Source organism: Carassius carassius, chromosome 7, assembly GCF_963082965.1.
Source record: "Carassius carassius chromosome 7, fCarCar2.1, whole genome shotgun sequence".
Taxonomy (NCBI): domain Eukaryota; kingdom Metazoa; phylum Chordata; class Actinopteri; order Cypriniformes; family Cyprinidae; genus Carassius; species Carassius carassius.
In genome coordinates this window covers 19,416,419-19,430,022 of record NC_081761.1, presented here as the reverse complement: position 1 = coordinate 19,430,022, position 13,604 = coordinate 19,416,419, and the positions used below count along the sequence as shown (strand labels likewise).

Here is a 13,604-nt window from a genome sequence, read left to right as displayed (position 1 = left end):
AATTAACTATTTAAGTAATTTAACTTTTTTATTTCCTCGAAACCTTTATAAAATAGTATTCCATACTACCACAAATACATACATGACATTGGCTTTTAATGAATTTTTACTCAATTATTTTGGTAAATTTAATTTTAAAGTGTTATGTATTCTGATAACACCAAAATAATTAAAACGATGTAGTGCCTTGTGCAAAAATAAACAAATTATTAGTAAAACACGCCCCTCTGTTTGATGCAGTTATTTAGGTTATTCTAAATATGAAGAGTTCAGATGAAAAATCCTCTAAGTGCCATCTGAAATTTCCTTCAATAATGATCATTTTTATCAAGCTTGTATGTTTATGTTCACTTATTTCACATTACTGGCAATGAAAATTACCTAATAATTGTCATTTAAGTTAAATTACTGAACTTAAATACGAGCTTGAAAAAAAAAGCTCATAAGGAAATTTCAGATGGCACTTAGAGGATCTGAACTCTTCATATAGACTTGAAACTAGTAGCATAGAAAATGTTTTCAAAACATGCACATTGTGGAATGGTTTCCTTTGCTGCTCTATAAACCTAGTGAATACTAAGGAGACCAAGGTTTCTGTGAACTGATTATTTTGTAGACATCTTTTGAAAATGAAACAATTGCGTGAGTTTGAGGAAGATAAAATTAATTAACTTTTTAAATTATTTTTTTAAAAGGAAGTCAGAGTTGCGTGAATATATATATATATATATATATATATATATATATATATATATATATATATATATATATATATATATATATATATATACATATATATATATATATATATATATATATATATATATACTTTTTTGTTTAAAAAAAAAAAAAAAAAACCTAATTATGAGAAGTGCCCTTTATTTCACTTGAGCCCCTGCCCCTCAAAATGTCTGTGCACGTCCCTGCCTATATATATATACACTAAGTAGACATCCAAAAGGCCCTTTCTACCGCCGCACATACCGCTAACAAAAGCGCATCAAAGCACATTTTCGCTAATAGACGTCAGTTTTGCCTCACTGATGTGTTACATTTGATGGCTTCAGTCAGGGAAAATGAAAGAAAAACACTGTAGTTAAAATATTTAATATCCACAGACGAAAGTTTGATAATTATGAAGTTATGTGCATTTCTTAGAATGAATTCAAGCAGGATAAATGTCAAGCCTGTGCCTGAACCTGTGATTATATTTTCTCTAATCTACATGGTATTTAACCATATTTTAGATTTGACACATTTAAAAGGTGTGCAGTATTATTTATATTATATTAATTATGCGTTATATTATTCAAAAGAAATTGTGGTTTACTTTGCATCGGAGCATTAAAAGTGGTAGCCTATTTTAGCCTATGGCTATATTTTAATTTATATTTTCAATATAAATATATTTTTTCCTTTAATAAAACAACATGCATTTTTGTTATTTGTTACCTGTCCTTTAACTTATTGGGGAAAAAACATTTGTCTGTAAACTGATTAAGAAATTGTTGCATGTTTAAACATGAAGCACTGTATAATTTCGTTCCCATTATTTAGGCCTAATTAGCCTAAAACAAGAAACGAATAAAATTAAACCTGCACGATTAAATCTTTGAAACTCTAATAAATGGAAGGATTAATAAACTGTCCTCACGATTAAACTCAAGTTCTCTCATTATAATCAACAAAATACACACGATGTAAAAAAGAGCTTCATTAACTGACAACATAAGTGATTTTAAAGGGAGCCTTCTTTACTTGCTTTTAGTGCTGGGCAATAGCATATGGCCTAAAAAAAATCTGATTTATGATTTAAATCGATTTTAAAATCAATATTCAAATGACAAAGAAATTTTTCAAAACAAGTTTTAATATAGTTATAAACTTATAACTGAGACAAGATGATAAAACAACTGTGATGTTATTACCTTAATGCTGGAAAGACCTTTATTTTATTTATTATTATTATTTATTATATATTATTTTTTTATTATTATTTATTTTTTGTTAATACTAGCCCATCAGCTGTGCAAATTTTGTTTGTGAGGAAAATAACAGTACATTTTTGTCAGTTATTTTATCTAAACAGATCGATTAATTTCTTCAAGATTTCAAAATCAAATAGCCTACTGATAATGTAGTAGCACTGTAAGATGACATTTGTTTGAATGCATTATTGCTAAAGCGATTGTGTGTGAATGTGCTTTATCTGTTTAAATCATGCTTTAACCCGAAAATAATCAGTAAAAGAAACAGACAAACTCATATAGCCTTTAACATCCCGCTCGACTATTGCAGTCATTAAAACCTGATCAAGCCATAGCTAAATATGTTTAACATGAATTCTTGCTGAATATGCAGTTATATCACGGGCTCCAGTCAGAATCACACCGCTCAGCTCATCCTCTGCTCGGCGGCGTGTCTCTGTCTCAGACGCGCGGGGGAGGGTTGAGCCACTCTGAACTACAGGAGCCTGAGTGGTGCGTCGGTGGATGTTAAAAAGAAAACCGATTTTCATTCAAACAAACCGATGTAAAATACAAATTCGAGTTAATTGATAAAATCGATTTATCACCCAGCCCTACTTGCTTTCATATTATTTAATGAAAAAAAAAATGCAGCTGCATTTAAATGCAGGTGTGTAAAATATGTGCAAGATTTGCACTGCAGGTGTGATGGTAGATGTGCAGCTTTTATTCTTATTTATTTTATCTTCATTACAAATCTTGTTTGGTTTCATTTTGGATAATTGCATGTAAAAATAATTAATTATTATTCATATTCATATTAATATTCATATGCAAGTATTTGTGCAAAAATTATTTATTTGCATTAATGACAGGGCGCATTAATATTCAACATTTAACAATCTTCGAATGTTGCATTTCTCTGTCGGAGAGAGCCAGCACTGTGAATTTCATCTTGCAGCAGACAAGAAAACATTTGTTTATTAACAAATAATTAAAATGTCTCATTTTTCACAATTATTAGGCTACTTCATGTACTTTGTGGCAAACTTAATGGATGTGCTTGAGCGCGGAATATATTAAGATTTGATTATGTAAATTTTATATAAACCTCTGATTAGTTGAATATAACAAATGAACGACTAGAACTAGAAAAATCTTACGTAGGGACAGACCATTTTTTTGTCTAACCAAAACAACAGTCCTATATAAACCGGTTCAGCAACTTTGAAAGCCTCATAAGACACTGTCCATATGAAAGAGCAATTCACACCTTTATATCGACCCCCACAAGCCACACATAACTAACCCCAAAAACCCAACCCCTTCCAGCTGAACAGAATTCGGTCTGTGTTTTGGCTCTGAGGAACGGTGTGTTACTGGGCTGAAACATGCCTGCACTCAGCAGCACTACTCTTTGTATTCATTATATTCTTGCAGCTCATATTATTATAGAATAAAACTAAACATATGCACACAACTTTTTAGCTCATAAGTACTGGAGGTTTCGATTTTTTCTTGACTGATACACACAAACACACATTCACACAACAAGCCAGGTCGGGCTTTCACAGCGACAAACGCTTTGATTGCGTCCTCTAGTTTAACTTGTACGTTTGAGATTATTTTTAATCAGTTTAAGCTTTGAGAAACTGCATTCTCCAGAGATCACAGTGACCGTGAGAAGCACTCTCAATGCTACAAAAACTTTTGGAAAAATTTATTCCATCCCTTTTTCACAGATGAATTTAAGCGCATCCAGTGGTTTAGCAACCAGGCTCCAGCAACCAGGCGTCTACCCAAAGCAGTCAGCTCTTCGAACAATTCATGCCCATCAACGTCCCGCGAGTCTCCATGAGTCAGGGCCTTTTCCAGTCTTAAGCAATCCTGAAGAGTCTTAAGAAATCCTGAAGAACTATTGTATTCTCCTTTTCTTTGAGAGATGCGATGTCATTTTAAAATCCAAATACGCGCCCATGGTCTCGAAGCAGCGAAAAGCGCTCTTTCACAGAACGGAGGCGATGAATTTCAAAAAGGAGCCTCATTGTTTCTCATTTAAAAGCGGTCGTCTTTTTTACTCATGACCAGATAGCCTAATTTTATTCATTTTGACATTTTTGAATATACATTAAAGTATTTTGCACGCATATACTAATAGAGCGCGGCCGGGCGGGAATTTTTATTCTAAATTTAAAGTGAATTTAAATTTATACTAATGGAGTGGGTAAAAAAAATGCTTTTGATATAAATGCGATAACTGTAACCTAATGTAAAACAAACAAATAAATTAATTATTTTTTCTCTCTCTCTCTCTCTCTCTCTCTCTCTCGCATTCTCTCTTTCTTGCCGCTCTGGCTGAGCTGCCGCCCTAGGCGGCTGCCTAGTTCGCCTATAGGCACGTGCCGGCCCTGTGTGCACGAGACACCAGCGCGAACAAACAGCTGAAACAGAAAATACTCAATTTTCACTGTCTGCAGTTTGATTTTACTAATTCAGATTGAGGCGAATACAACTTATTGATCATGAGACCAACATTTAGCAAGCAGGAAAACATTCATTCTACCTGAAGGAAGACGTATTTCATTGAGCTAATGCTGTTTAATAGAGAGAGAGAGAGAGAGAGAGAGAGAGAGAGAGAGAACCAGTCTATTAAACTTAGAGCTCATTATATTGAAGTACAAATAAACACCAGAAACGTTATGCATTTTATGAATAATGAAATGTTATGAAAAGTATGCATTTTATTTATTCACATGCAGTATGGTTGTTGGTATTTAGCAGTTAAAACCTATTTTTAAACTTGAATTTAAATACTATTAAACTAACTTTAAATTCTCAAGGAGTTTATAAGTAAAAAAGGATAAAATGTCACAGTGCATGTTAAATAGTCTAAATGAACTTCCATCCATCCATCTTCGATCCGGGGCCGGGTCGCGGGGGGAGCAGTCTAAGCAGAGAACCCCAGACTTCCCTCTCCCTAGACACTTCCTCCAGCTCTTCTGGGGGGACACCGAGGCGTTCCCAGGCCAGCCGGGAGACATAGTCTCTCCAGCGTGTCCTAGGTCTCCCCCGGGGTCTCCTCCCAGTGGGACGCGCCCGGAACACCTTCCCGGGAAGGCGTCCAGGAGGCATCCGGAACAGATGCCCGAGCCACCTCAGCTGACCCCTCTCGATGTGGAGGAGCAGCGGCTCTACTCTGAGCTCCTCCCGGGTGACTGAGCTTCTCACCCTATCTCTAAGGGATCGCCCAGCCACCCTGCGGAGAAAGCACATTTCGGCCACCTGTATCCGGGATCTTGTCCTTTCGGTCATGACCCAAAGCTCATGACCATAGGTGAGAGTAGGAACGTAGATTGACCGGTAAATCGAGAGCTTTGCCTTGCGGCTCAGCTCTTTCTTCACCACGACAGACCGGTACATCGACCGCATTACTGCAGAAGCTGCACCGATCCGTCTGTCAATCTCCCGTTCCATCCTTCCCTCACTCGTGAACAAGACCCCAAGATACTTAAACTCCTCCACTTGAGGCAGGAACTCTCCACCAACCTGAAGTGGGCAAGCCAGCCTTTTCCGACTGAGGACCATGGCCTCGGATTTGGAGGTGCTGATTCTCATCCCAGCCGCTTCACACTCGGCTGCAAACCGTCCCAGTGCATGCTGAAGGTCCTGGCTTGATGAGGCCAACACGACAACATCATCCGCAAAGAGCAGAGAAGAAATCGTGTTGTCACCAAACCTGACCCCCTCCGGCCCCTGGCTGCGCCTAGAAATTCTGTCCATAAAAATCATGAACAGAACCGGCAACAAAGGGCAGCCCTGCCGGAGTCCAACACGCACCGGGAACAAGTCTGACTTACGGCTGGCAATACGAACCAAGCTCCTGCTCCGGTCGTACAGGGACCGGATAGCCCTTAGCAAAGGGCCCCGTACCCCATACTCCCGGAGCACCCTCCACAGGCCGCCGCGAGAGACACAGTCGAATGCCTTCTCCAAATCCACAAAGCACATGTGGACTGGTTGGGCAAACTCCCATGAACCCTCCAGCACCCTGTAGAGGGTATAGAGCTGCTCCAGTGTTCCACGGCCTGGACGAAAACCACACTGTTCCTCATGAATCCGAGGTTCTACTATCGGCCGGATTCTCCTCTCCAGTACCCTGGCATAGACTTTCCCAGGGACGCTGAGAAGTGTGATCCCCCTGTAGTTGGAACACACCCTCCGGTCCCCCTTCTTAAAAAGAGGGACCACCACCCCGGTCTGCCATCCCAGAGGCACCGTCCCCGACTGCCACGCGATGCTGCAGAGGCGTGTCAGCCAAGACAGCCCCACAACATCCAGAGACTTGAGGTACTCAGGGCGGATCTCATCCACCCCCGGTGCCTTGCCACCGAGGAGTTTCTTGACTACCTCGGTGACTTCAGCTTGGGTGATGCACGAGTCCACATCTGAGCCCTCAGCCTCTGCTTCCTCAATGGAAGACGTGACAGCGGGATTGAGTAGATCCTCGAAGTATTCCTTCCACCGTCCAACGACATCCCCAGTTGAGGTCAACAGCTCCCCACCTCTACTGTAAACAGCGTTGGTAGGGCACTGCTTCCCTCTCCTGAGGCGCCGGACGATTTGCCAGAATCTCTTCGAGGCTGACCGATAGTCCTTCTCCATGGCCTCACCGAACTCCTCCCAGGCCCGAGTTTTTGCCTCCACAACCACCCGGGCTGTAGTCCGCTTGGCCTGCCGGTACCTGTCAGGTGCCTCTGGAGTCCCACAAGCCAACCAGGCCCGATAGGACTCCTTCTTCAGCTTGACGGCATCCCTTAATTCCGGTGTCCACCACCGGGTTCGGGGATTGCCGCCTCGACAGGCACCGGAAACCTTAAGGCCACAGCTCCGAGCGGCCGCTTCGACAATGGAGGTGGAGAACATGGTCCACTCGGACTTAATATCTCCAGCCTCCCTCGGGATCCGGTCGAAGCTCTGCCGGAGGTGGGAGTTGAAGATCTCTCTGATAGGAGACTCGGCCAAACGTTCCCAGCAGACCCTCACAGTACGTTTGGGTCTGCCGAGTCTGTCCAGCTTCCTCCCCCGCCATCGGATCCAACTCACCACCAGGTAGTGATCGGTTGACAGCTCCGCCCCTCTCTTCACCCGAGTGTCCAAGACATACGGCCGGAGGTCGGATGAAACGACCACAAAGTCGATCATCGACCTACGGCCTAGGGTGTCCTGGTGCCACGTGTACTGATGGACACCCTTATGTTTGAACATGGTGTTCGTTATGGACAAGCTGTAACTAGCACAGAAGTCCAATAACTGAACACCGCTCGGGTTCAGATCAGGGGGGCTGTTCCTCCCAATCACGCCCCTCCAGGTGTCACTGTCGTTGCCCACGTGGGCGTTGAAGTCCCCCAGTAAAACGACGGAGTCCCCAGTCGGAGCACTTTCCAGCACCCCTCCCAGAGACTCCAAGAAGGCTGGGTACTCTGCACTGCCGTTCGGCCCGTAGGCACAAACGACAGTGAGAGACCTATCCCCGACCCGAAGGCGCAGGGAAGCGACCCTCTCGTTCACCGGGGTAAACTCCAACACATGGCAGCTGAGCTGGGGGGCTATAAGCAAACCTACACCAGCCCGCCGCCTCTCACCATGGGCAACTCCAGAGTGGTGAAGAGTCCATCCTCTCTCGAGGAGTGTGGTTCCAGAGCCCAAGCTGTGCATAGAGGTGAGTCCGACTATCGCTAGTCGGAACCTCTCTACCTCACGCACAATCTCGGGAAACCCCCGCCAGTGAGGTGACGTTCCACGTCCCTAGAGCTAGTTTCCGTGTCCAGGGATCGGGCTGTCGAGGCCCCCGCCTTCGACTGCCACCCGATTGTCTAAGCACCGGCCCCTTACGGTCCCTCCTGTAGGTGGTGAGCCCTAAATGAACTTGTGTTAACAATATAATTAGAACTAACAATATAATTAGATTTTTTTAAATGAACAATTCCTGTATAAAATGGGACAGCAACCTTTATATCAAACATTTTTAAATCGTCCACAGCTGAGCATCGCAGGAGGCTGATCAAGTCATTTTCAGATGCAATGAAAAAAAAAAAAAACCCTGGATAGCCTATATTAGGCCCAGGCTCTGCTCTGAAGTATAAAATTTTAACGGATTAATCGCCTATTTTCATTTGCTGCATGTCTGTTTTATTTTTTAAACACGCTAAAAAATAAATTGTCAGAGGAAAAAATATATAAGTCGTCTATAGTTGCATTTTAACGGATTCATCACCTATTCTCTGTTTGCTGCATGTTTTTTTTTTTTTTTTTTTTTAACACACTAAAAAATAAATCGGAGTTTGTGAGAGGAAAAATATAAGTCAGGTATAAGTAGGGATGTGTACCGAAACCCGGTATTAAACTGGCCCCGGGGCTAAATTATGAAAGACCGTATCAGTAAGATCTGACGCTATCGGTTCTGCTTTCGGTACTGGAACAAGAGAAAAAAAATAATGTACTATGTAGTTTTGCTTAATAATGTTATCATGCACATCTTATCTCACCAAACATATCTAATGTGCGATTATATTAAGACGTTTGTCTGTGAGATCTGCGAGATCTCTCATGCGCACCGCGGAGGCTGTCTGTCAGTCACACACACACACACACCACAACGAGCGCGGAGCACGCACACGCATTAACTGTACGTAAACTCCTGCTTAATAATAAAGAGTGACGATGGCGAAGAGATTTGTTTAATGTTATCCTGCACATTTTATCTCACCAAACATTTCTACTCCCCATAAATAAAACACCTGATGCTGTCGGGAGCTGACCAATTTTGTGAGATTCAGCTTGAAAGGAGTAACACAAAGAAGTCGCGATTGTAACGCCTGTGTTATACTTTCCGCATGAGCAATCCGGACGCAGACACGGCCAGCGCGGACGCAGACTTCTTCAATTTATACTTCTGAATGCGCAGGCTGATGGTCCGCTCTGCAATTGCCCAGAATTATTGCACATCTGACTGTCTTTATATTCTTTTATTGACGGATTGCACAGGTTCGAGTAGCAATGAGCTTCTTCACTCTCCCTGCACATGTGCAATTTTGCTTTTGAAGCCTACAGACCATGCTCACCTGTCCGCACGGTCGTCTGCTCAGAGCCTCGGCACACACTCTCCAATGACGATTTTTACGTCACGCCTACCTAGCGGTCCATAGCGGACTCGCGGACGCAGAAAGTTTGAAAGAGGCTTTAAGATGCAGGCTTGCATGACCTGACGCAAAACATTTTAGAAAATGTGCGTTCACAAATGTAGCCTAATTTGATCCAAATATGGAAAGCACTTTTGAATTTAATAATATGAGGTTCTCTCCAGAGATGTTTTTGTTTTGCCACATTTCTTCAATTAAGGATTGCTACATAGTGTATGGTGTTTCTATTTGCCTGAACTTCTTCAAGTGAGTTGCGGGGCAAAAAAAACGAAAATCCAGCACTTCTCCTTCAATACTGATACTGCGACTATTCACAGTTTGTACATGTTCATTCGCTGGCATTTTTTGAATTTCTTTTTTTTCTCCCTTAAAAAACTAATTTGTCCATTCTGATGCGCAATATTACCTTAAAGGAAATTTACCTAATGGCTGTTGATGACTATTTGAATTGAATTCTGCAAAAGTGCGCGCTTGTATGTGTTCGTTAAATACTTATGCCAGTAGGTCTGCTCATCTGAAAATAGTATATGAAGAAAAAAAATTCACATAAAAACATTAGGATATAGCTTATATTTCATTAGTAGCATAATTCTTTTTAATTGATGTAAAAAAACAAAATTTTACAAACTGATAAAGTGTTTTTTTTTTTTTTTTTTTTCAGCATGTGGTGCGGGCCGCATTTGAATTCGTGACGGGCCGCGGGTTGAGAACCACTGTAGGGCTGTAGCTATCGAATATTTTAGTAATTGAGTATTCTACCAAAACTTCCATCGATTAATCGATAAAATGTGTTTTTGCTTAATTAAAGTGCAATATTAATTATGCAAGAGAAAATAAGACTCCTGGGTCTCTTAAAACGAACAACTAAGTTTCTTTTTTTAGAAAAAATATTTTTACTTTTTAAATGCATAGAATGCAATGCATACATCAAAAATAAACATTTAATTATCACTACCCATTGTTTCTCTGTCTGTACTTGTACTGTGAACAATGACAATAAAGTTGACAGATGAATTAAGTGCATTTTAGTGCCATTCAGTTGGGGTATTAAATAAAGCATTTTCTGAGATGCACAATAAACATTAAACACATAAAACATTAATTTAATTTATCTTTTAATTATTGAAAATTAAGCAAACCTAACTTTTTGGTAAACGAAGGGGATTTACTATTAAAAATAAAACATGGAAGAAATGTGTGATTAAACCTTAAAGAAAAATAATGTTTTTTTTTTTTTTTTTGTAGTAGTAGCCCAGGCTATGTACATTCTGCTGAACAATAGTCTTTAACCGGACTTTTATTTTGACGGGTTGACGTACCTTTAAAGTTCTGTGTATGTGATGTGACCCTAGTTTTACTCAAATCAAACGGTCAAATGCTCATGAAGTGGCTGTCAGAGCAGTTCTTGAGATGTTGTTCATGTGTACACGTCTTTATTTAGTGAGAGGAAAGACGGTGAAATCACCGCGAGTGTCACGCGCGCTTCCGCATGTTTATGAATGAAGAAGCGCTTCTGCACCATTCATTAACAGAGACACGCAGAACATGCAGGATTCATATTTAAACAGACTGTTCCGGCTTAATATTTTCAGATATTAATTAATATCGTGATTTGATGTAAGTGCAATTACCTATGTTGATTAATTCATTCAAAATTCGGCAAATTCCGTGCCATTCCGCGTTAAACTGTAAATTCTGTTTTTATGACTTGATTCCGCGATTCCCTCCGCCTTTTCTACATCGCGGAAATCATAGGGCCCCTAGTTGTGGTATGCCAGCTCAATCTTGCAATGGACACAAGAGCCTAAAATTAACACTTTCTATTCATTTACACTTTGTTAGCAACAGATGTAATAGATTTAATTTATGCAGGAACATTTTGTCCAATTTAGTGCCAATTTTGCTTAGAGAGGCAAAGCAGTTCTGCTGTGACTTTGTTTGGAACTATTTACGTTGGGAAATAGAACAAAAAAAGGCAGTAGCCTATTGTGTCTGTAAGTTACTTATAACTTCTTGCTTATTTAAATGCGGTATAAAATCATCATTACTGTATTTTCCACACTATAAGGCGCACTTAATAGCCTTTAATTTTCTCAAAAAACCACAGTGCGCCTTATAATCCGGAGTGCCCTATATATGCATCAAGGCGCTCTGTCAAAATGTTGACATTCCCTTTAGCACAGCTCCATCTAGTGGATGCATAACGCAAACCCAGTCAAACGTTTGACTGCAGTATCTTCTATTCTATGCGCCTTATAATCCGGTGTGCCCTATATATGAAAACAGTTCTAAAAAAGGTCATTCATTGAAGGTGCGCCTTATAGTGCTGAAAATACGGTACATTTGCAGTCATGCTGATATTTGGGGGAAAACCAGCACTCTTCGTGTGATATTGCTAAACTATATGGTATATAAAAATAAAAAAAATCATACAGGGGAGGGGAATATCTTTAGATTGCACATCGTTGAAATTAATCCCTATTTGGTGATACTATTTTCATACAGTTTAAAATTAGGATTAATATTATTTGTGAGCACCCTCACAATTTTCAGAAGCATCCTCAGTGATTTGATTCTGAAACCGGGCCTGGAATAGGCTAACATAAACCTTATAATGCTATGACACTTACATCGTCATCACATCTTGTGCGACACTGATAAAAGTCAAGTATACATACTTCGGCTGTCCGCGTACCGTCCACATTATGTCATTTTTGTCATCCGCATTCAAGCGTTGTGTCCTGGTTGGTTCACACCAAAATGTTACAGTAACAGTCGGTGTGAAACCCGTTCCTTTACGCCACGTGGCGGTAGTTTCGCGAATAAAAAAAAAACTTTTAACACGGACTGACTTGCAGTTAACGCAGCAGCATTTTGGTTGTCCACCTACTGTATCTCAGTTTTGGCTCCAATACTACTTCTAGAAATTTTTTATATCCACTGTAAGTGTGAGTGTAGTACAGAGTTGGAAACGATGAGGCAAGGTGCTTAACATAAATAAATACATCCAGTTTAGATGCAAATACACATTGTTCAGTATTGCAAGGTTTCAATGTGCACAATCCACTCGCAATGTTTAATTTTTGTAAAGCTCTTTTATATTAATTCGTGGATCGGAATCCACTTATCTGGAAGTATGACACAAATCTAACCCCATACAATGAAACCAATGCAAACAGCACTTTTTTAAGACTTCTCCTTCCTTCAGGAATTTCAGGTCAAAATCTTTAGGTCTCCGGAGTTTGTGTAATTTAATTTTGCACAAAAATTATGATTATTTAGAACATGTTCTGACCCCCTACAGTGACACCAGACTGATTCATCATGTGTTGTGTGTTGTGAATATTATTATGTAGAGTTTTAGAGCAACATAAACTGACTAAAGAACAGTGGGAGGACAGAATACAGTCATGGCATGAGGAACACAGGGGTATGCTAAGGTAAGCCTTGACACACAAACACATGCACATGCACACACACATAGATTATAATTCAAGAGCAGACTTGGGGCAATGGTGTCTTCAGTCTCCAACTACACTGTGAACTTCACAATACTTAAAACAAGTATTTCTATTCCTAGCATGATTGTATGTTTACAGAGAGGATTCTATGATGGAGTATCTGAAGATTGCTCAGGATCTGGAGATGTATGGAGTGAATTACTTTGAGATCAAAAATAAGAAGGGAACGGAGCTCTGGCTGGGAGTGGATGCTCTTGGTCTCAACATTTATGAACATGAAGACAAGTAAGTCTTATACTGAAATGTCTCACATTTCATGTATAAACATTATATATAAACTACTTTAACTGTACTAAGGTTTGGGGTCTGTAAGATTTTTTTTTTTTAAATGTTCTTGAAATAATGTTTTTTTTCTTATCATCAAAGCGAAGAACAAGATAAAAACGGTAATACTGTCAAGTATTTTTCCAATTCCAAAATAAGTTTTTTTTTTTTTTTTTTTATATATATATATATTTTTTTTTATGAATATAGTTTAAAATGTGTGATTTATTATTGTGAGGCAAAACTGAATTTTCAGCTGATTTCCTGCTCATTAAACATTTCTTATAGTTATCAATGTTAAAAACAGATGCTGCTTCATATCTCTATGGAAATCATGATTAATGATTCATTTTATTCAGGGTTTCTTTAATGATTTAAAAGAATAGCATTTAATAGTAGTATACTTTTATGTTACAATATAAGAAGTATATACTGTCACTTTTGATAAGTTTTATTTCTACATTTTTTTTTATTATTATTATTACTTTTTTTAATGGTTTAATAAATGAAACCTGAGCTTCATTTATTGTTTGTTTGTTTGCTTGCTTGTTTGTTTGAACTATAGTTTAAATCATCATTTCTATGGCCATGTTATGGTTTAGGATGTTAGCATAGTAAATGGAGTTTCAGAAACGTTTGATTGCTAATTCCAG

The 13,604-nt window shown here is 39.6% G+C and overlaps 1 protein-coding gene across 2 annotated transcripts in view; it reads left to right on the top strand.

The window, feature by feature from the left end:
- Positions 1-13,604, top strand: part of LOC132143665 (radixin) — a 200,367-nt gene that overhangs the window by 142,967 nt on the left and 43,796 nt on the right. For both annotated transcript variants that reach the window (XM_059554090.1, XM_059554089.1), the window contains exons 7-8: positions 12,523-12,606; positions 12,766-12,912. In XM_059554090.1, the coding sequence (XP_059410073.1) occupies positions 12,523-12,606; positions 12,766-12,912 (231 nt within the window). The remainder of the gene's footprint in view (positions 1-12,522; positions 12,607-12,765; positions 12,913-13,604) is intronic.